Raw genomic sequence first — 22,362 nt, 5'->3', positions numbered from 1 at the left:
CAAAGGCCACCAGAAGCTCTCCCTGGAGCCTTCTCTTCACCAGGCAGAACAACCCCAGGTCTCAGCTTGTCCTCACAGCAGAGGGCTTCCAGTTCTCCCATCAGTGCAGTGACCTCCTCAAGCTCCACTCCAGCAGGTCCTTGTCTCTGCTGTGCTGAGCACTCCAGAGCTGGCCCAGCCCTGCAGGTGGGGTCTCAGCAGAGCAGAGCAGAGGGGCAGAACAGAATCCCCTCCCTGCCCCTGCTGCCCACACTGCTGGGGATCAGCCCAGGACAGGGCTGGCTCTGGGCTGGCAGTGCTTGGTGCCAGCTCATGCCCAGCTTTTCACCCACCAGCACCCCAAGTCCTCCTCAGGGCTGCTCTCCAGCCCTTCATCCACAGCCTGGATTGATACTGAGGTTGCCCAACCCAGGTGCAGGACTGGCACTTGGCCTTGTTGAATCTTGAGCTTCACATGTTGCCACCTCTTGAGGTCCTCCAGGTCCCTCTGAAGGCATCTTGTCTCTGAGGTGTGCACACCAGACTCCTCAGCTTGGTGTCATCTGCAAACCTGCTGGGGGTGCCTCCATCCCACTGTGTCACTGATGAAAGGCACTGGTACCAGTATGGACCCTGAGCACCCCCACTTGGCACTGATCCCCACCTGGACAGGGGGCTATTGAGCACTCCACCACTTGCTGTGGAGCAGTCTCTGGGCTCTGTTGTATGCTTTGAGTAAAGCTGGTTTTCAAAAGCCTGTGCTGCAGTGCTGTGGGTTCAAATCTCCTCCTGCTCACTCCTTTGGTGTCCTCAGAGCAAACTGAGTGCAGCCTTTGTGCAGCTGCTCTGGAAATCCCAGCTGAAGGCCCAGGGCAGGGGGCAGGCACCATTGTGTCTTACAGTAAGGCTGAAAATTGCATGTCCAAGCTGGATTAGTTTTCCCCCTCTCCCATTTCATTTGCTAGAGTGCAGTTTCCATGATGCTGTGATTCCTGAGCTCTGCATTTCATGCTAAAACTGACATCAAAGAGCTGTAGCTTCTGTAGAGTTACTCCAGGCTGAACCCTTCCTTGTCACAAACTCCTGGAGCAGGAGGCTGTGGTTTACCACACAAACAAGCTGCTGACAGGCCTGCACCTGAGCATTTTCATCTGCCTGCTGTGGTTGAGTTTTTATTCCTGGTCTCAAAGAGCTAGAAAGTGATTTCTGGTCAAGATTTTGAGTAGCCAAGTGCCAGCTTGAAGAGGTGGATGGGCTGGAGGTGGCTGCAGCTACATTCTGATGACAGGATGTTGAAATGGAGACAGCACCTGGTGCTTCTGCTGCTCTGTGATCTCCAAGCACTGGGCAACCACCTAATGAAAAACAAGAAAGCCAAAGCATCAGGAAAATGTCCTGGCCACAAACTCAGTCAGTCAGACACACAATTGGTTTGGTTGGAGAAGAGCTCCAAGATTATTGAGTCCAGCCATCAGTTTCTGCTGCCTTTGTGCCCAACAGAGGCCAGCTGGAGGCTGCAGCTTTAAGGGAGCTGCCTTGGGAGCACTGGGAAGGCATTCTGCTGTAGAACTCCAATGCTAAAGGATTCTGTGAGGCCCAGGTGCTGTTATTAAAGATCTTTTGATATTGAAGATCTGTTTTGCTGTCTACAACTCCCTGAAGGGAGGTTGGAGCCAGGTGAGGGTTGGTCTCTTCTCCCAGGCAAGCAGCAGCAGAACAAGAGAACACAGTCTCAAGCTGTGCCAGGGGAGGTTGGGGCTGGAGGTGAGGAGAAAGTTCTTCTTCCCAGCAAGATAGATTGGCCATTGGGCTGTGCTGCCCAGGGAGGTGGTGGAGTCCCCATCCCTGTTTGTGTTTAGGAAGAGCCTGGCTGAGGCACTTGGTGCCATGGTTGAGTTGATCAGATGGTGTTGGGTGAGAGGTTGGACTGGATGATCTCTGAGGTCTTTTCCAACCTGGTTTAGTCTAGTCTAGTCTAGTCTATTCCTTGCTCCTCAGGTTCCCACTCACTCATCAAAGCCCAGCAGAACATCCTGCTCTTCCACAAACAGCTTTCCCCAAGAAAGTCAACTTTTCCTGTGTCTGTGATTACAGGGAGTGAAGTTACAGAGCTGGCTTTGGTCTTTGAGACCTCTTAAGATAGCAACCACATTCCACTGCTACTGGATCCCTTTCAAGGCCTCCTTTAAAAGAGGATCTCTTCTCCCTATACTCTGTCCTGGTAAGGCCACCATCTGGAGTCCTGGGTCCAGTTCTGGGCTCCCCTGGTCAACAGAGACAGGGAACTACTGGAGAGAGTCCAGGGGAGGCTACCAAGATGTGAGGGCCCTGCAGCATCTCTGTGAGGAGGAAAGGCTGAGAGCCCTGGGGCTGTGGAGCCTGCAGAAGAGCAGCCCCAGAGGGCAGCTGAGCAATGCTTAGCAACAGCTAAAGGACCTGTCAGGGCAAGGGGATGGGGCCTGACTCTTCTCAGTGATGCCCAGAGACAGGACAAGGGGCAGTGGGCACAAATGGGAACCCAGGAGGTTCCACCTGAACAGCAGAAACTTGTTTGTTGTGAGGGTGCTGGAGGCCTGGAGCAGGCTGCCCAGAGAGGTTGTGGAGTCTCCTTGTGTGGAGAGCTTCCAAACACCCCTGGCCATTGTGATCCTGGGCAAGCTGCTGTGGGTGCCCTGCTTGAGCAGAGGGGGTGGACTGGGTGATCTCCAAAGGTTCCTTCCAGCTACTCCCAAAAGAGTGAAGATGTTTAGATTATGTAAGACCAAAAGAAGGATTTGGATAGGGAATGAAAAGGTGAAGTCAGTTCTGAGGTTCAGTGAGGAAAGTCTGAGTCAAGTCACCAGAACATAACCAGAATTCAAGAGACACTTTTTGCACTGAGTGATGGGGAAAGCTTTTCTCCACAGAAAACAGAGCAAGAAGTGGGAGACTCCATTCTGGGTCCAACCTTATTGATTCTGTGATTCCATGCCACTGAATCTCAGCAAGAGGTTAAAATCCATTCTAAGGAGCCTACCTTTCTGGTGTCTTGAGGCAGGATGACACCATCATCCCAGAGCCTGGCAGAGGAGTAGAATGCACTGCTTTCTTCTTCCAACCTGGGGAAGACAAAGTGTTGAACAAGCCTGAAGGCACCAAAATGCAGCCACAAGCCCAGCAGGCCAGTGAAATCCACCCAGAAATGAATGAAGCCTGAAGGGAATGAGTTCAAATGGAGCAGAGTCTAGCAAGTAACAGAGGAGAGCTCTGCTCACCCTGCCCCACAGACCAGCCTCCTCACTCAGGGGTGGTCACTCTTTGGCATACAGCAGAGTATCAGCAGAGATGGTGCTGGGGAGGACTTTAACTCAGACACAGTGAGACACTGGAACAGGTTGCCCAGGGAGGTTGTGGGTGTCCACCCTCTGAAGGTGTTCAAGGCCAGGTTAGATCAGGCCTTGAGCAACCTGCTGTGGGGAGAGGTGTCCCTGCCCATGGCAGGGGGGTTGGAACTAGGTGACCTTTAAGGTCCCTTCCAACCCAACCCATTCTATGAATCTGTGAACTTGTGTTTCCTTGAGAAGATCCTAGGAGCAGACCTCTGGGAACTGAAAGTAGTTTTTAGCACACTGAGGTTTGCTTTGGCTTCTTCAGGGCTGAAAGGGGCTGATAAGGAAGCTGGGGACAGACTTCTGAGCAGGGCCTGTTGTGGCAGGACAAGGGGGGATGGTTTGAACTGTAAGAGGGAGATTCAGACTGGAGAAAAGGGAGAAACTGTTTAATGTGAAGGTGGCAAGACCCTGGTCCAGATTGCCTCATCCCTGGAACCACTCCAGGTCAGGCTGGTTTGGGCTCTGAGCAACCTGCTCTAGTTGCAGCTGTCCCTGTTGGCTGCAGGGGGGTTGGACTGGGTGAGCTTTAAAGGTCCCTTCCACCCAAGCCAGGCTGGGCTGCTATCCAGCTCTGATTTGTTTGGGATGTGTTGATCTACAAGACAGACAAAAGTGGGGCTGTCAGGGATTGTGTTTTATGTCCTTACTTCTCTTTCAGCTGTTTTAGTTCTGCTTCATCTCCTGCACAGTCACTGTCCCCAGCTTGTGGCACTGTGGACAAATGCCTTGAATCCACCAGGGCAATCCTTGCATTGGGCCACAGGAACAGAAAGTTTGGACTGAAAGATCTCCCACACTAGAAGAAAAAAAATATGAAGAGCACCAAGTGAGTGAAAGGGGAAGGGTGAGATAGGAAAAAGTTCTTTACCATGGGGGTGGTGGAAAACTGCAACAGGTTGCCCAGGGGGGCAGTTGAGACCTCATCCCTGGAGATACTCAAGGTCAGGCTTGACAAGGCTCTGACCATCTTGGCTGGTTGGTCAGGGAGGTTGGGCCAGATGGCTTTTGGAGGTCCCTTCCAACCCAACCCATTCTATGATTCTACACTGGAATAGATTGCCCAGAGATGTGTTTGAGGTCCCATCCTTGGAGACATTCCAGGTCAGGGGGTGCTGGGCAGCTTGATCTAGTTGGAGATGTCCCTGCAGAGGGGGGTAGACAATATGACCTTCAAGGGTCCCTTCCAACCCAACCCATTCATGACTCTGTGAAATCCACCACAACCTGGTGGCTGAAGCATGACACAATCAAGGCTGAGGCACAGTGTGATGCAGTTGGACTTGTAAAGCATCAATGACCTGGACCTGGTCCTGTGGGAGGTGTCCCTGCCCAGGGCAGGGGGCTTGGAACTAGATGGCCTTGAAGGTCCCTGCCAACACTCTATGAATGTATGAATGACACAGCTCCTGGAGCAGTACAGCTGCCCTCCAACAACCACCACAGTCCTCACTGCCCTCAATATTCTCATTTTCCTATTTCTTTTTTCCTCCAAACACCTAAAATGTTCAGTTGTGAGCAAAGAGCCCTGCTGCACCTCCTGGCAGCGAGAACAGCACACACAGTGACACAGCTGAAGGAGAAGAACTCCTTGAGCACTCAAAACATGCTGGAAAAGGCAGGGTTAGAGCCCAGGAAGGGACACTTTCAGGTAATCCACTTGTAGAACTGGCTCTAGGTTCTTAAATGCAGATCTAACAACACCTGGAGGTGTTCAAGGCCAGGCTGAAGGGTGCCTTGAGCAACCTGGGCTAGTGGGAGGTGTCCCTGCCACTGTCCCTGCAAAGGGATGGACTCAATGCCCTCACCCAGACCATCAGTAAAGATATTGAACAGGCTGGGGCCCAGCACTGATCCCTGGGGGACAGCACTGGTGCCTGGCTGCCAGCTGGCTGTGGCCCCACTCAGCACCAGTGCTGTGCAAGGCTGGGGCAGTGCACAGAAGTCTGCCTCCAGCCCCTGCCTGGGGCCAGCAGCCCATACCATGAGGTAGCTCTCGCTGCCAAAGCAGCCGCCGATGACGATGGTGATCTTGGGAACAGCAGCACAAGCAACAGCAGCCATCATGGAGGCCTGGGCTTTCAACCTGTTGGACTGAGCCTCTGCCTGCAAGGGAAACACACAGCTTTAGATCAAAGACCCACAGTATGCATTGGTTGCAAGGGACCTCTGGAGGGCCTTTAGTCCACCCCCCCCCTGCAGCCAACAGAAACACTCCCAAGCAGAGCAGGCTGCTCAGAGGCCCCTCAAGCCTGACCCTGAATGTTTCCAGGGATGGGGCCTCCCCCACCTCCCCAGGCAACCTGCTTCAGTGTTGCAGCACCCTCAGAGGGAGGAACTTCTTCCTAATGTCCAATCTGGACCTACCCTGCTCTAGTTTCAAAGCACCACTGCTTGTCCCATCACTGTAAGCCCTTGCAAACAGACCCTCTCCAGCTTTTTTGGTGGCCCCCTTCAGGTACTAGAAGGCCACCAGAAGGTCTCCCCCTTCAAGTCTTTCTTCTAGACTCCCTCCACTCCCACCACACTTGTGTTTCTCAACCATTCATTTCTTCACAACTGTGTTTGATCCCATAATGCCAGCATAGAGTTCATGGGAAGGGACCTCTGGAGATCAGCCAGGCCAAGCCCCCTGCTAAAGCAGGGCAGCCACAGCAGCTTGCCCAGCAGCACAATGCCCAGGGGGGTTTGGAATCTCTGCACACAAGGAGACTCCACAGCCTCTCTGGGCAGCCTGCTCCAGGCCTCCAGCACCCTCACACCAAACAAGTTTTTCCTCCTGTTCAGGTGGAACCTTCTGGGTTCTAGTTTGTGGTCCTCACCTTCAGGTGCTTTAAAAAACCCACCTTCACAGATTCACAGAATGCATCAGGTTGGAAGGAACCCTCAGAGGTCATCTTGCCCAACCCCCCTGCAGTCAGCAGGGACAGCTCCAACCAGAGCAGGCTGCCCAGGGCCGCATCGAGTCTGACAGCAACGCTCAAGATGCACCCTCAAACACAAGAAGCAGCAGGAACTGCTTGAATGAAGGCTGCTGAGGGAGCAGTGCAGTACCTGTGGGATGTCCCTTGGCCCTGGTGCCTGTGGAGCAGTGTTCTGGAGGAAGAGGATGGGGATGCTGCGCTGGCCGCAGAGCTGCACGAAGTGGCTGCCCTTGAGAGAGGCGTCGTGGGACAGCTCCCCGTTGTTAGCCACTACCCCCACCAGGTGCCTGCAAAAGAGACACTCAGCAGCTCCCCTTCCCAGCACTGCAGATGGGGAAGCTTCAGCTCAGAATCTTCTGAAGAAAAGAACAGAAATCTCTGCCCACAGAGAGAGAGAGCTGGCCTCCAGGGGAATTCAGCAGGAAGGAGGAAGCAGAGAGGTGTCCTTCGGAATCAGGGAATGGTTTTGGCTGCAGGATCACCAAGCCAGCACTGACCCAGCACTGCCAGGGCACCACCAAACCATGGCCCTCAGCACCACATCTCCACAGCTCTGAAACCCCTCCAGGGGTGGGGACTCCACCACTGCCCTGGGCAGCCTGGGCCAGGCCTTGACAGCCCTCAAGGGAAGGATTTGCTCCTCCTGCTCCCTGCCGTGCTGGGGCTCTGGGATTTCACACAGTCATGACAACCATTCCTCTGGGACCACTCTCTGCTGTGCTGGCCTGAGACCCAGTGAGTTCAGAGCTCAGGAGAGAAGATCAGGCTTTCCACAAGTATGTTACTACCAGTTCTCCTAGAATCATGGAGTAGTTCAGGTTGGAAGGAACCTTAAAGGAAGGAGCCTCTAATTCCAGCCCCCTGCCATGGGCAGGGACACCTCCCACTAGCCCCAGTTGTTCAAGGCCTCATCCAGCCTGGCCTTGAACACCTCCAGGCAGGGGGCATCCACAGCCCTCCTGGGCAGCCTGTGCCAGTGCCTCCCCACCCTCACTGTCAAGAATCTCTTCCTAATCTCCAGTCTGAATCTGCCCTCCCCAGGCTTCAATCCAATCCCTCTCATCCTATCACCACAAACCCTTCGTACTCACAACTCATAGAATCAGCCAGGGTTGGGAGGGACCACAGGGATCATCCAGTTCCTACCCCCCTGCCATGGGCAGGGACACCCCACACTAGATCAGCCTGGCCAGAGCCACATCCACCCTGGGCTTAAACACCTCCAGGGAGGGGACCCCAACCACCTCCCTGGCCAACCCATTCCAGGGCTTCACCACTCTCATGGGGAAGAACTTCCTCCTCACCTCCAGCCTGCATCTCCTCACCTCCAGCTTCATTCCATTCCCCCTAGTCCTATTACTACCTGAGATCCTGAGCAGTCCCTCCCCAGCCTTCTTGTAGCCCCCTTCAGATACTGGAAGGCCACAATGAGGTCACCTCAGAGCCTTCTCTTCTCCAGACTGAACAGCCCCAACTCCTTCAGTCTGCCCTCATAGGAGAGGTGCTCCAGCCCTCTGATCTCCACCAACACTGTCCAAGCCCTTTGGACAAAGATGCTGAGACATTCTGACAGTAACATGTTGAAGCCTTACCCTTCCAGGTGGCCAAATCCTGTCACTAATGTTGTTCCATAGCCAGCCTTGAACTCCTGGAATCTGCTCCCATCCAGCAGACGACTCAGGATCTGCAAAGGAACACCCAGGCTGTGGCTGGCTTTGAAAGCCCTCCAGGGATGGGGACTCCACCACTCCCCTGAGCAGCCTGACCACAGCCATTTCAGTGAAAAAAAGGGGAATTCTACCCCAGGATTAGCTCTTTTCAAACACCAAGCCCTCATAATGCAAGAACCCAACCCAAATGAGCACAGAAGGCACTGTGCTGTCTCCCACTCCCCTCACACCCTCAAATCTGGTTTTAGGTTTGATTCCCAACCCCAGATTTTGAGCCAAATCTTCCATCTGAGATCACTTGCCTGTTACAGAGCAGTCCTTCATGTGCATAAAACCCCTGTGCCCCACCCCCTAGAGTGCTCAGTTCAGTTTATGTGGACATGAAAGGGCAGAATCTTGCTCGTAATTCTTCCCAGCCTGGTTTAAAAGCTGCCTTCAAAGCTCTGCTGCTTCTCCACTGCCAATCCCCTGAACTGGAGGAATCTATCCCTTAAAACCAAACAACAAACCAAACCTGGATTCACATCCTGGGAGATTAAATCTCTTCCAGAACAACACCATGAAAAGTTTCTGCTTCTGCCTGAGAGTCTGTCCCAGCCTCAAAGAAGTTTCACCTGAGCTTTGCTGGGTTTCAGTCAGTGTCTCATGAGGGATTTTAGTTACAAGAGAGATGTTTGGAGAGGAAAGATGCAGGAGGAGAGGACAGGACAGCAAAGGGGTGCATGGTCTCCAGGCAGTCAACAGCAGTACAAAACACACACAAGAAAAGACCTCTAAGGTCACCAAGTCCAACCTTGTACCAACACCTCCATGACCCCAAGTCCCATGTCTGCTTGGTTTCTGAACCCCTCCAGGCATGGTGACTCCACCAGCTCCCTGGGCAGCCTGTGCCAATGCCTGACCACTCTTGCAGGTAAAGAATCCCAGCGTGCTAGAGGTTGGAAGGGACCTCTGGAGATCACCCAGTCCAACCCCCCCCTGCTCAAGCAGGGCAGCCACAGCAGCTTGCCCAGCAGCACAATGCCCAGCTGGCTTTGGAAGCTCTCCACACAAGGAGACTCCACAACCTCTCTGGGCAGCCTGCTCCAGGCCTCCAGCACCCTCACAACAAAGAATTTTCTCCTCCTGTTCAGATGGAAACCTCCTGGGCTCCAATTTGTGTCCACTGCCCCTTGTCCTGTCCCTGGGCACCACTGAGTGTGACCCCAGCCTCTTGCCCTGCTCAGGTCCTTTAGCTCTTGCTGAGCATTGCTCAGCTCCCCTCTGGGGCTGCTCTTCTGCAGGCTCAGCAGCCCCAGGGCTCTCAGCCTTTCCCCCTCACAGAGCTGCTCCAGGCCCCTCAGCATCTCTGTGGCCCTGTTACTGACACAACAGCAACTCCAACAGCCCCTGGTGACAGATGGGATCAGCTGGATCCCTCTGTAATTCTCTGGAGCAGGTTTTCAGCTGAAATAGTTTCCAGAGATAGAATCACAGATGCCCAGCATTTGCTTGGGTTGGAAAAGCCCTCTGAGAACATTAAGTCCAGCCACCAACCCAACACAACCATGGCCACCAAACCATGCCCCATGCTGCCATGTCCACACATTTCTTGGAACACCTCCAGGGGTGGTGACTGCAGCACCCCCCAGGGCTCTCTGCTTTGGTGCTGACTGAAGGCAGCCTGGCAGCTGCTGGGGCAAGAACACAAACTATCTCAGGTGCTCCTCCAAGAGAGAAGAGCCTGCTGCCTGCTCCTGTGGAGCTGAGAGGCTGCAGGGACACAGCACGAGGCACTTTACCAGTTTCACTGGAAGGCTGCAGCGGTAATCTTGGGGGGCCAGCCCCAGGAGCTCCTCAGAGCTGTAGAGAGGAGCCTCATGCTCCAGGGCCTGCTCTGGCACCGCCTCATAGTTCAGCGTAGAGATCACGTTCCGGATGCAGGTGAAGGCTTCCTCCTCAGAGCCTGCAAAGTGGTCACTGCAGCCACTGACCCTGGGGGAGAAGAGCAACAGGCAGCAGGGTGAGCCAGGGAAATCCCAACTCTGGCAGGACACCACCAGCTGAAGGGGAAAACCCTAACCTGCAGTGTGCCTCTCCAAACCCCCTGAAGATACTCTGTGATGGTTCTTGGGGGAACGAGCTGCAACCAGCACTGATCCTTCTCAGCCTCACAGAACCACAACAGCCCCAGGCAGAGCTACAGGCTGGGCTCAGAGTGGCTGACAGCAGCCAGGCACAAAGGGACCTGGTAGTGGTTGACAGCAGCTAACAGGAGCCAGCAGGGTGCCCAGGTGGCCAAGAAGGCCAAGGGCATCCTGGCCTGCATCAGGGACAGTGTGGCCAGCAGGAGCAGGGAAGTCATTCTGCCCTGTGCTCAGCACTGCTCAGGCCACACCTTGAGTCCTGTGTCCAGTTCTGGGCTCCTCAGGTTAGGAAAGATGTTGAGCTGCTGGAAGGTGTCCAGAGAAGGGCAAGAAAGCTGGGGAGGGGTCTGGAGCACAGCCCTGGGAGGAGAGGCTGAGGGAGCTGGGGTTGCTTAGCCTGGAGAAGAGGAGGCTCAGGGGAGACCTTCTTGCTCTCTCCAACTGCCTGAAGGGAGGTTGTAGCCAGGTGGGGGTTGGTCTCTTCTCCCAGGCAAGCAGCACCAGAACAAGAGGACACAGTCTCAAGCTGTGCCAGGGGAGGTTTAGGCTGGAGGTGAGGAGAAAGTTCTTCCCAGCAAGAGAGATTGGCCATTGGGATGTGCTGCCCAGGGAGGTGGTGGAGGTGGACACCCTGGAGGTGTTCACAAAAGGCTTGGATGTGGCACTTGGAGCCATGGTTTAGTTGTCAGGAGGTGTTGGGGGACAGGTTGGCCTTGATGATCTCTGAGGTCTTGTCCAACCTGATTGATTCAATGATTCTATGAACCCTAGAATGGTTTGGGTTGGAAGGGACACCTTAAAGATCAGCTAGTTTCAGCCTCCTGCAACAGGCAGGGACACCTCCTACTACACCAGCTTGCTCAATGCCTCATCCAAGCTGGCTTTCAACACTTCCAGGCTTGAAGCATTCACAGGCACTGGCCCAGTGCCTCACTACCCTCATGGGGAAGAATTTCTTCTAATGCCTGATCTAAATCCATCTTTTTTCCCAGCTGGAAGCCCTCACCCCTCATCCTGTCACTCCAAGCCTCTGTCAAAAGTCCCTCTCCAGCTTCGGTCACATCAATTAAGACAGAGCCAGAGCTTCTTTAAAGCCAAACTGGCTGAATTCCCTCTGGCTTTGAGCCTTCTTTCACCTACTGGCAGTGCAGTTTAGCTCCTCCTAGGTCCTCAGCAGAGACATCCTCTCCTGTAGCAGCTCTCACCAGCGGTGGGCCCCCGAGGAAGAGTGAACTGATTTTATCGATCATCACCACCTCTTCTGCCATGGTTGGGACATAGGCACCTCCAGCTATGCAGGAGCCACACACCACTGCCACCTGAGGGGCACAGACCAAAGTCAGGACACTGCAGAGAGGAGAAGGGAAAACTGCAGCTTGGAGAGCAATGATCTAGAGATGAAGAAAGGCTGAGAGAGTTGGGGCTGCTCAGCCTGAAGAAGAGAAGCCTCCAGGAAGATCTTCTGGTGGCCTTCCAGAGCCTCAAGAGGCTGATCAGAAAGCTGGGGACAGACTCTTGAGCAGGGCCTGTTGTGACAGGACAAGGGGGGATGGTCTGAACTAAAAGAGGGAGAGAAGGGAGAGTTGTTTGACACTGAGGGTGGTGAGAGCCTGGCCCATGTTGGCCAGAGAGGTGGGAGAAGTCCCACCCTTGCAACCACTGCAGATCAGGTTGGCTGGGGCTCTGAGCAACCTGCTCTAGGTGCAGATGTGCCTGCTGCCTGCAGAGGGGTTGGACTGAATGACCTTTAGAGGTCCCTTCCCACCTAAAGCAGTGTGGGATTCTATCACCACAGAATCACAGACTGGCTTGAGTTGGAAGGGACCTTAGAGATCATCTAGTTCAATCCCCATGCCATGAGCAGGGACAGCAGACAGCTTGCTCAAGGCCCCATCCACCCTGGCTTTGACCACTCCCAGGCTTAGAGCCTCCACAGCTTCTCTGGGCAACCTGTTCCAGTGCCTCACCACCCTCTTGAGCAAGGATTTCTTCCTAACACCTGATCTCAATCCGGCTTCTTTCAGTTTGAAGCCATCAGCCCTCATCCTGTCACTCCATGCCTTGGTAAAGAGTCCCTCTCCAGCTCTCCTGCAGGCCCCTTCAAATCCTGTGGTGCTATATAAATAGCAGCATGAACACCACCACAGGTTTTGAGAGAGCTCAGCATTTACTCTGCCATAACCCAGAGAGCTGATGCTTTTCCATCAGCCAGTAAATACTGAGAAGCCCTTGAAAGCTTCTGTAAGGTGAGAGATGATCTGAATCTCCCCCTCCAAGAGAGAAGGGGAGTTTTAAGGATTGCTCCCTGTGTCTGAGAGTGGTTCCTGGAAGCTGCAATGGAATTCAGAGCCCTACCTGCACTACACTTACTTGTAGCCCACAGGACACTGTACCTGAGGGATCCTCATGGCAGACATGAGAGCTTCGTTGTAGAAGACTCTGCCCCCGTGCATCTTGTCAGGAAAGAGCTCTGACTGAAGGTACAAAGACAAAGAGAGTGTCAGCATTACCCACAAAAGCCAACACTTCCTCTTTGCAGCCTTCACTCCCAAAAGCTTTGTGACCCACCAACAAAGCCAGGCTGGATGGGGCCTTCAGCAGCCTTGCCTAGTGGGAGGTGTCCCTGCCCATAGCAGAGGGCTGGATCAAGATGACCTTAAAGGTCTCTTCCCACCCAAACCATTGTAGGATCCTGTGAATCACACCTGGAGCTTCCACACACAGCCTTTGTTGGGGGATTTATTCACCTTACACCCTGTGCAACTCCAGAAGGATACTCAGCTGCTGGGAGAGCAGAGGGAAGTTTCATCAGTCACTAAGAAAACAATTTATGCTCCACAGACTGAGGCTGGAAACATGGAGAAAGAGGAGCTCATGTTCATGCTTGATCCACTCCATCCCCCCTGCTGAAGCAGGGGCACCCACAGCAGCTTGCCCAGGATCACAATCATAGTATCATAGAACTGTCAGGCTTGGAAGGCACCTCAAGGCTCAGCCAGTTCCAAGCCCCCTGCCATGGCCAGGGACACCTCACACCGCAGCAGGTTGCTCACAGCCACCTCCAGCCTGGCTGCAAACACCTCCAGGCAGGAGGCTGCCACCACCTCCCTGGGCAGCCTGTGCCAGGCTCTCACCACCCAAATGGGGAACAGTTTCTTCCTGACATCCAGTGCCCAGTTGAGTTTGGAAGCTCTCCAGAGGAGACTCCACAACCTCTCTGGGCAGCCTGCTGCAGGACTCCAGCACCCTCACAAGGTGTTTTCTTCTGTGAACTGCTCTCAGCATTACCTGTAGTGGTAGGAAGGCTCCCCCACTGTCCACGAGGTACACAGCTATCAGCCTGTTCTGCATGGCTATTTCTTGAGCTCTTAATTGCTTCTTCACTCCAATAGGATAAATAGTTCCTCCTTTCACAGTGGCATCATTTGCCATGAAGACACACCAGACCCCACAGATCTTCCCAATCCCTGGAAGTGGTACCACAGATGTTTATCAGGATTCTCTAAGCAAGAGGCCAGATCACAGCTAGGATTTTCCTTTTTGGAGCTAGAAGCTGCTGATTAAGTTGCAACCACCACAGAGGAAAGAAGCTGAAACTCAGTGGCATTAAAAGAAAATCACAGAATCACATGGTGTGGCTTGGAAGGGACCTCTGGAGATCATCCAAGCCAACCCCCCTGCTAAAGCAGGGCACCCACAGCAGCTTGCCCAGGAGCACAGCTGGCTTTGGAAGCTCTCCAGACAAGGAGACTCCACAACCTCTCTGGGCAGCCTGCTCCAGGCCTCCAGCACCCTCACACCAAGCAAGTTTCTCCTCCTGTTCAGATGAAGTTCCAATTTGTGCCCAGTGCCCCTTGTCCTGTCCCTGGGCACCACTGAGAAGGGTCTGGCCCCAGCCTCTTGCCTTCCACCCTTGAGTTCTTGCTGAGCATTGAGAAGATCCCCTCCCAGTCTTTTCTAGACTAAATCATCTGAGCAGCAGAACAGAGAACTTGAACTAAACTTCCTCTTGGTGGCAACCTAAGAGAACAAACCCACCTAAGCTGCCTTCCAACTCGTAACAGGGGAAGCAATTAGAAAGCACCTACATACAACTGATAGCCCTGCTCACTGCATGGGGGTGTGACTAGAGGAGTTTTAAAGGTCCCTTCCCACCCAGTCCAGTCTGTGATTCTGTTGATTTCAAACCCCTTCCCCATTCTCTGCTGCCTCTCCACCACAGACTGCTGAAAGGATGCCCTCAAGCCACGGCCACCTTTAGACCTAATGCTGGAAGAGCCCAGCAAGGGCACAAATATCCTCCACCCATTTCCCACTCCACCACAATTGCCAGGAATTACCAGTGAGACAGCCAGCAGCTGGGACATCACCATAGGGCATGTTGAGGCCTGCCAGGGGGGAGAGCTCAAGGAAAGCTCCATGGTCAAGCAGCAGCTTCAGGCGGTCGCGAACGAAGAGCTTCTTGTTCCGGTGGCTGTGGCGCAGGACTGCCCTCTCTCCCCCTCCTCTGCTGGCAGCCTCCAGCAGCTCTGAGCACCTGAGTCAAAACCCAGAGGTTCACTGCAGGAAAAACACCTGGCCTTACAAGTTACTATGGGTTGGATGTAGGCATTAAGGGTGCTGCAGACTGTTCACAGCATCAACCAGGTTGGAAAAGACCTCAGAGATTGTCAAGTCCAACCTATGACCTAATCCCTAACACCCCCTGACGACTAAGCCATGGCTCCAAGTGCCACACCAAGCCTCTTCTGAACACCTCCAGGGACAGGGACTCCACCACCTCCCTGGGCAGCACATCCCAATGACTAAGGACTCTCTCAGTGAAGAACTTTCTCCTCACCTCTGGCCTAAACTTCCCCTGGCACAGCTTGAGACTGTGTCCTCTTGTTCTGCTGCTGGGTGCCTGGGAGAAGACCAACCCCCTCCTAGCTACAACCTCCCTTCAGGCAGTTGGAGAGAGCAAGAAGGTCTCCCCTGAGCCTCCTCTTCTGCAGGCTAAGCAACCACAGCTCCCTCAGCCTCTCCTCCCAGAGCTGTGCTCCAGACCCCTCCCCAGCTTTGTTGCCCTTCTCTGGACACCTTCCAGCAGCTCAACATCTTTCCTAACCTGAGGAGCCCAGAACTGGACACAGGACTCAAGGTGTGGCCTAAGCAGTGCTGAGCACAGGGCAGAATGACTTCCCTGCTCCTGCTGGCCACACTGTTCCTGCTGCAGGCCAGGATGCCCTTGGCCTTCTTGGCCCCCTGGGCACACTGCTGGCTCCTGTTCAGCTGCTGTCAACCATTACTCTCAGGATGAAGATTAATTCACACTTTGGGATCCTTGCTTCTTCCAAAGGGCAACCAAAAGCAAAGCTGTGCTGTTGAAATCCAGCAGTTTCACCTCTGTCCCTCAAAAATTGCCCTCCCCCCAACCTGAAATAACATCACTGTTCAACCTGGAGCTGATGTTCCCAGCTAACAGCCCTTCCTGAATCCACATCCTCCCCTGGGTGCTGCCTACACCTCCCCTACCTAACTTCTTTCACAACATCTAAGCAGAATTAATCTCTGCCACGAGCAGAGAGCTGAGGAGAAGGAGCTGAGCATCACCACCCAACCAAGAGAGACTGCCCTCCAACAACTGATCCACTGGGGGATGTCCCTGCTCAAAGATAGATGACCTTTGGAGGTCCCTTCCAACCCAAACCCTTCTGTGATTAGACTTTTTGACTTGCAGCTCTTAATGAGGCCAGGAGAATTTAGTAGTAGTAGTAAGCTAGATAATTCAGCAGTCCCAATTCAGCATGGTGGGTGAGCTCCTTGTTCCAGCTGCTCTAGGGAAGAGCCCAGGCAAGGCCTTCCTCCTTCTGTTGCCCTCAGTGAGTTTCCCTGGTAAGAATCAGAAGTTGTTAAGTGAACAGGAGGATAATAGCATTTATTTGCTGTTATTGTAAGTAAATAGCATCATTCCATATAAATACTGTAAGAGAGATATATAAATCACAGAATGGTAGGGGCTGGAAGGGACCTTGAAAGATCATCCAGTCCAAAACCCCTGCCACAGCAGGGTCACCTCCACTGTAATGAACTCTGGATAATAATACTTATTAAATACTACACCTAGAAGAAATGTTCATCTTAAAGCACAGAAGAGACTTCAAATGTAGTGAATGCTGCTCCAGTCAGCAAGGGAAGAAGTCAATACAGATGTCATTGGTTAGGGCAGCACCCAGCACAGCTGTGAGTCAAAGGGATCTGAACGAATTTGGGTCTTGGATAAACAGCTTCCCCATTGATCTGATCAACAGCTAAAGGGTGGAGGGCAACTGGATGGGGTCACTCTTCCCAGTGGTGCTCAGCACCTGGCCAAGGGGCAAATGGCACAAACTGGAAACCAGGAGGTTTCCATCTGAACAGGAGGAGAAAGTCCTTTGGCTTGAGGGTGCTGGAGGCCTGGAGCAGGCTGCCCAGAGAGGTTGTGGAGTCTCCTTGTGTGGAGAGCTTCCACAGCCAGCTGGGCATTGTGCTGCTGGGCAAGCTGCTGTGGGGGCCCTGCTTTAGCAGGGGGCTTGGACTGGCTGCATCTCCAGAGGTCCCTTCCTACCCTCACCATGCTGGGGCTGTGGGCTTTGTTTGAAGTAGAGTATTTCTCAGCAAGGTGGCTCATCTTTGACTAAACCCAGTGTTTGACACCACTCTTCACACCCCACTCTGTGACTCCATGACCTTGTTGTGGCTTCCTGCAGGCTGCAGAGATTGAAAGAGCTGAGGGAGGACAAAAGCTAAGGATTTTTAATAACATTGTGAATGCCACCACAGGAGGGCACAGTGTGTTTGCCACAGCTTTGCCTCCAGCTCAGGGATCACTCCTCTGAACAAAGGCCATCTGATCTTTAAGGACAAACAGATAAAAGACATTTTCCTGCTTTCAGCAGGGCACTGTGGTGAACTGCAGCCACTGCCAGCTCTTGCAGGGGGAATCTGGAAATGCCTGAGTCACCATTTTTAGCTTTGCATTCCAAGACCCAACACAAACCAGATTTTATGTAAGGTCCAGCACAATAGTTTGGGACAATAAATGGTAAACAATGGCACCTGGCACTATTGTAAACACAGCCTGAGGCATCTCAGTCCATATCTGAGGGGGTGTGATTTTTAAGTACTGACCCTTGTAAAATTCACACAATCACAGAATGGTTTGGGTTGGAAGGGACATAGAATCACAGACCTGTTAGGGTTGGAAGGGGCTTCAAGGCTCAGCCAGTTCTAACCCCCCTGCCATGGCCAGGGACACCTCACACCACAGCAGGTTGCTCACAGCCACCTCCAGCCTGGCTGCAAACACCTCCAGGCAGGAGGCTTCCACCACCTCCCTGGGCAGCCTGTGCCAGGCTCTCACCACCCTCCTGGGGAACAACTTCTTCCTCACATCCAACCTGAATCTACCCACTCCTAGTTTTGCTCCATCCCCCCAGTCCTATCTCTCCCTGATCAAAAGTCCCTCACAATCAAGACCATGCAGTTTTAACTCCCCCACCTTCCACTAGACCAGGCTGCAACCTGGCTTTCAAAACTTCCAGGCTTGGAGCCTCTACAGCTTCTCTGGGCAACCTGTTTCAGGGTCTCACCACCCTCATGGGGAAGAATTTCTTCCTAATGTCTCATCTAAATCCATCTCCTTCCAGTTTGTTGCTACCATCCCCTCTGCAGAGAAGCTGCCCAAGAAAAAGAGCAGCAAGAAAACTAGTTCAAGCTTCACAATGGCTGGGTCAAAAATAAGTAAGTTGCTTTTTGCTACTTTTTTATCCCAGATCTTTCTAATGAGCATTGATTCTACGTTAGAAAGCTCCTGGAAGTGGCCAGAAGTAGCTCTGCCACCATCTTAACGAGCAGCAATGTTTTTCAAGCCCCCCCAAAAGAAGAATTCGTTACCTTTTGATGACAGCCTCGCTGTTCTTTAGGTTTTCTTCAAAGACATGCTGATACAGGGATGGGATACGTCCGTCTAAAACAGGGAAGCTTTGGGGATGCCCTTGGGGCTTGGCTTTCCTGCTGGCTGGACGCCAGGGAGCCACGGGGAGCGCCCGGCCCCGCTTCTGCAAGGGATCTGCTGCCTCTCTGCCCCGGCACAAGTCCTTATATCTTCTGTCCAACACAGGACTTACGGTCTGCAGCCTCGGGAATAGCCGAGATGTGGCTTCAGGAGGCAGCCTGCTCAGGGAGGCCAGGGTGGCCATTGGCTCTTAAGAACTGAGGAGAGAAGAAACAACATCTGTCGGCAAAACAACACTCTGGTGACTGAGGAGGGGAAGCTGGCACAACACCTGAGGCTAGGGGCCACAGAATGGTGTAGGTTGGAAAAGGTCTTTAATTAGGATCATCATCGAGTCCAAATGTTGATCCAGCACTGCTAGGTCACCACTACACCACAGAATCATTGGGTTGCTTCAGCTGGAAAAGACCTTTAAGATCATTGACTCCAACTGCTGTCTAACTCTACCAAGCCTGGTGCTAAACCATGTCCCTCAGCACCACATCTTTCAAACCCCTCCAGCGATGGGGACTCCACCATGGCCCTGGGCAGCCTGGGCCAGACCTTAGCAACTCTCAAGGGGGGAAAATTACTCCTCGTATCCAACCTGAACCTCTCCCAGTGCAACTCAAGGCTGTTTCCTCTTGTCCTGTCACTTCTTACTTGGGAGAACAGACCAACCCCCATCTGGCTACAACCTCCTTTCAGGAGTTGTAGAGAGCCAGAAGGTCTCCCCTCAGCCTCCTCCAGGCTAAGCAACCCCAGCTCCCTCAGCCTCTCCTCCCAGGGCTGTGCTCCAGACCCCTCCCCAGCTTGGTTGCCCTTCTCTGGACCTCCTCCAGCTCCTCCTTGTCCTTGGAGGGGCCCAAAACGGAACCCAGTACTCAAGTGCCCTGTGTAGGGGCACAATCCCTGCCCTGCTCCTGCTGGCCACACCACTGCTGATCCCAGCCAGGACGCTGCTGGCTGCCTTGGCCACCTGGGCACACCCTGGCTCAGCGGATCCTCTCCAGCCCCTCAATGTCCTTCTGGGAGTGAAGGGCTCCAAGCCGACCCCGGTGTTTGAGCGGCGGGCTCACCAGCGCCCAGTCCAGGGGGCACCCCCTGGTCCCGGCCTCAGGCAGCACTCGGCGCTGCCAGCTGGCAGCGGCGCCCCCGAGGCCCGCGGGGCAGCAGCGGCCGCCGGGAGCAGGCCCAGCCGCAGCCCGCGGCAGGCGGCCGGGGCGCAGCCGCCCCCAGGCTGCCCCCAGCCGCCGCCGCCGGGGCGGGGAGCGCGGGGCCCCCCCGGCTCTCCGTGTCCCGCTCTCCCGACCCCTCCGTCCCCGCGCCCGCCGCCGACAGCGCCGCGCCCGCTCCCCGCCGGCCCTTACTCGGGCAGCCGCCGCTCGCCGTCCGGGCCGGGCCCGCCTCTCGGGGCGGCTCCGCAGCGCTCCCGGCGGCCCGCCCCGGCTGCCCTCTCCGGCCGGCGCCCGCCCTGCCCGGCCTGCCCTGGCGCGGTCCGCGGGAGCGGGGCAGGGCTGTGCCCTCTGCCGGGCACTGGGGAGCCCGCAGCTCAAACACTGGCTCCGGCTTTGGCCTCCTCACTCCGAGAAGGACACTGGAGGGCTGCAGAGAGTCCAGAGAAGGGCAACAAAGCTGGGGCAGGGTCTGGAGAGCAGGGCTGGGGAGGAGCAGCTGAGGGAGCTGGGGTTCAACAGATGAGGTTCAACAAGGGGAAGAGCAGAGTCCTGCAGCTGGGGAGGAAGAATAAGCTGCAGCAGGACAGGCTGGGAGGGGATCTGCTGGAGAGAGCCCTGTGGAGAGGCACCTGGCAGTGCTGGTGGATCACAACTCATCCATGGGACACCAATGTGCCCTGGGGGCCAAGGAGGCCAAGGGCATCCCGGGGGGCATTGAGAAGAGTGTGTCCAGCAGAGCCAGGGAGGTTCTCCTCCCCCTCTGCTCTGCCCTGCTGAGACCTCATCTTGAGTGCTGTGTTCAGTTGTGGGCTCCCCAGCTCAGGAGGGACAGGGATCTGCTGGAGAGGCTCCAGGGGAGGCTACCAGGATGCTTAGGGGACTGCAGCACTGCCTGGGGAGGAGAGGCTGAGGCGCCTGGGGCTCTTTAGTCTGGAGAAGAGAAGACTGAGAGGGGATTTAATCAATGTCTATCAATAGCTGAGGGCTGGGGGTCAGGAGGGAGGGGACAGGCTCTGCTCACTTGCTCCCTGGGACAGGACAAGGAGCAATGGATGGAAGCTGCAGCACAGGAGGCTCCACCTCAACACAAGGAGGAACTTCTTTCCTGTGAGGGTCCCAGAGCCCTGGAGCAGGCTGCCCAGAGAGGTTGTGGAGTCTCCTTCTCTGGAGCCTTCCCAGCCCCATCTGGATGTGCTCCTGTGTGACCTGTGCTGGGTTGTATGCTCCTGCTCTGGCAGGGGGGCTGGGCTGGATGATCTCTTTGGGTCCCTTCCAACCCCTGACATCCTGTGAGCCTGTGAACTGGGGTTGTTCAGCCTGGAGAAAAGGAGGCTGAGGGGAATCCTTCTGGCTCTCTACAGCTCCCTGAAAGGAGGTTGGAGCCAGGTGGGAGTTGGTCTTTTTCTCTCAAAGGGAAAGCAGTAGGACAAGAGGAAGTGGCCTCAGGTTGCACCAGGGGAGGTTTAGGTTGGACCTGAGGAACAATTTCTTCCCCTTAAGGGCTGTCAAGGCCTGGCCCAGGCTGCCCAGGGCAGTGGTGGACTCCCCATCTGTGGAGGGGTTTGAAAGCTGTGCTGAGGGCCATGGTTTGGTGGTGATCTGGCAGTGCTGGGTTAAGCATTGGACTCTTAAAGGTCTCTTCCACACAAAAGAATTCCATGATTCCTCCCCTGCCTTCCAAAGGAGATCTGCTGGGCTGGGTTGCACTCAGCCCTAGGTGTCCCTCAGGGAGGTCCTGGTGCAAGCTCTGCCACCCACCACTGTGGGACGAGTTCTCTTCCCCCCTGGCATCTCCCATGGCCTCAGTCCCCTGTGGGTGCCTCAGAGGATTAACTTCACCTCGGCAGGGCACACATCACAAAAATAACACAGGGAGCAAGGCAAGTTGCTGCTCTGGGAAATAAGTGCAATCATATCCACAACATATGGGTTTGATTTGTAAATGAGATGTTGTTGGGCAATATAGGCTGGGGCCGGCCCAGCTGCAGCCTGCAAAATCACATGCTGGTGCTCTCCTCGCCCTTAAATACAGGATGGCCACAAACTGTTTCCCTTTCGATGTCCCTCCTGCACAAAACATGTTGGATTTGTGGAGTTAGATGCTGGTTGGGCTCAATAACCTGAAAGATCTCTTCCAGCTGACACAGTCTGATGGTTTCTCCTCAGCAGCTTAGACCCCCACAAGTCCATGGGACCAGATGGGATCCATCCTAGGGTGCTGAGAGAGCTGGCAGATGAGCTGGCCAAGCCACTCTCCATTATTTTTCATCAGTCCTGGCTCACTGGAGAGATCCCAGCTGACTGGAAGCTGGCCAACGTGGTGCCCATCCACAAGAAGGGCCGGTTGGATGAGCCAGGGAATTCCAGGCCTGTCAGCCTGACCTCAGTGCCAGGAAAGATTATGGAGCAGGTCATCCTGAGTGCAATCACGCAACACTTAGAGGATGGCCAAGGGATCAGGCCCAGCCAGCATGGGTTTAGGAAGGGCAGGTCCTGCCTGACCAACCTGATCTCCTTCTATGCCCAGCTGACTGCCTGGTGGATGTGGGGAGGCCTGTGGATGTAGTCTACCTGGACCTCAGCAAGGCCTTTGACACCGTTCCCCATAGCAAGCTCCTGGCCAAGCTGTCAGCCCATGGCTTGGACAGGAGCACACTGCGATGGGTTAGGAACTGGCTGGAGGGCCGAGCCCAGAGAGTGGTAGTGAATGGTGCCACATCCAGCTGGCAGCCAGGCACCAGTGGTGTGCCCCAGGGATCAGTGCTGGGCCCTGTGCTCTTTAACATCTTTATTGATGATCTGGACGAGGGCATCGAGTCCATCATCAGTAAATTTGCTGACGACACCAAGCTGGGCGCAGGAGTTGATCTGCTGGAGGGCAGAGAGGCTCTGCAGAGGGACCTGGACAGGCTGGGCAGATGGGCAGGGTCCAAGGGCAGGAGATTGAACACATCCAAGTGCCGGGTTCTGCACATTGGCCACAGCAACCCCATGCAGAGCTACAGGCTGGGGTCAGAGTGGCTGGAGAGCAGTCAGGCTGAGAGGGACCTGGGGGTGCTGGTCGACGGTAGACTGAACATGAGCCTGCAGTGTGCCCAGGCAG

At 54.6% G+C, this 22,362-nt stretch overlaps 1 protein-coding gene across 1 annotated transcript; it reads right to left on the bottom strand.

The window, feature by feature from the left end:
- Window positions 1-1,154: 1,154 nt before the first annotated feature.
- LOC104307993 (methylcrotonoyl-CoA carboxylase beta chain, mitochondrial) lies at window positions 1,155-18,286 on the bottom strand. The gene is made up of 12 exons (XM_009909112.2): window positions 17,982-18,286; window positions 14,408-14,604; window positions 13,356-13,534; window positions 12,461-12,541; window positions 11,208-11,386; window positions 9,723-9,915; window positions 7,864-7,955; window positions 6,402-6,558; window positions 5,331-5,453; window positions 3,998-4,146; window positions 2,996-3,077; window positions 1,155-1,334 (listed from the first exon to the last, which is right to left on the bottom strand). Exons 1-12 carry the CDS (start codon window positions 18,284-18,286, stop codon window positions 1,251-1,253), a joined length of 1,821 nt encoding a protein of 606 aa, XP_009907414.2. The 3' UTR covers window positions 1,155-1,250.
- Window positions 18,287-22,362: the final 4,076 nt, after the last annotated feature.

This window comes from Dryobates pubescens, chromosome 11 (genome assembly GCF_014839835.1).
Source record: "Dryobates pubescens isolate bDryPub1 chromosome 11, bDryPub1.pri, whole genome shotgun sequence".
Taxonomy (NCBI): domain Eukaryota; kingdom Metazoa; phylum Chordata; class Aves; order Piciformes; family Picidae; genus Dryobates; species Dryobates pubescens.
The sequence above is the reverse complement of the archived record's forward strand: the minus strand, read 5'-3'. Positions and strand labels throughout refer to the sequence as shown.

What these genes read in the sequence shown, in the direction of transcription:
- LOC104307993 (XM_009909112.2), bottom strand. Translation starts at nt 18,286, where the DNA reads ATGGCCACCCTGGCCTCCCTGAGCAGGCTGCCTCCTGAAGCCACATCT. An exon ending in GCAGCCTTCCAGTGAAACTG is followed by an intron (nt 7,956 to 9,722) that starts GTAAAGTGCCTC and finishes GTTCCTTTGCAG; the next exon opens with ATCCTGAGTCGTCTGCTGGA. An exon ending in GCAGCGAGAGCTACCTCATG is followed by an intron (nt 4,147 to 5,330) that starts GTATGGGCTGCT and finishes TTTTTCTTCTAG; the next exon opens with TGTGGGAGATCTTTCAGTCC.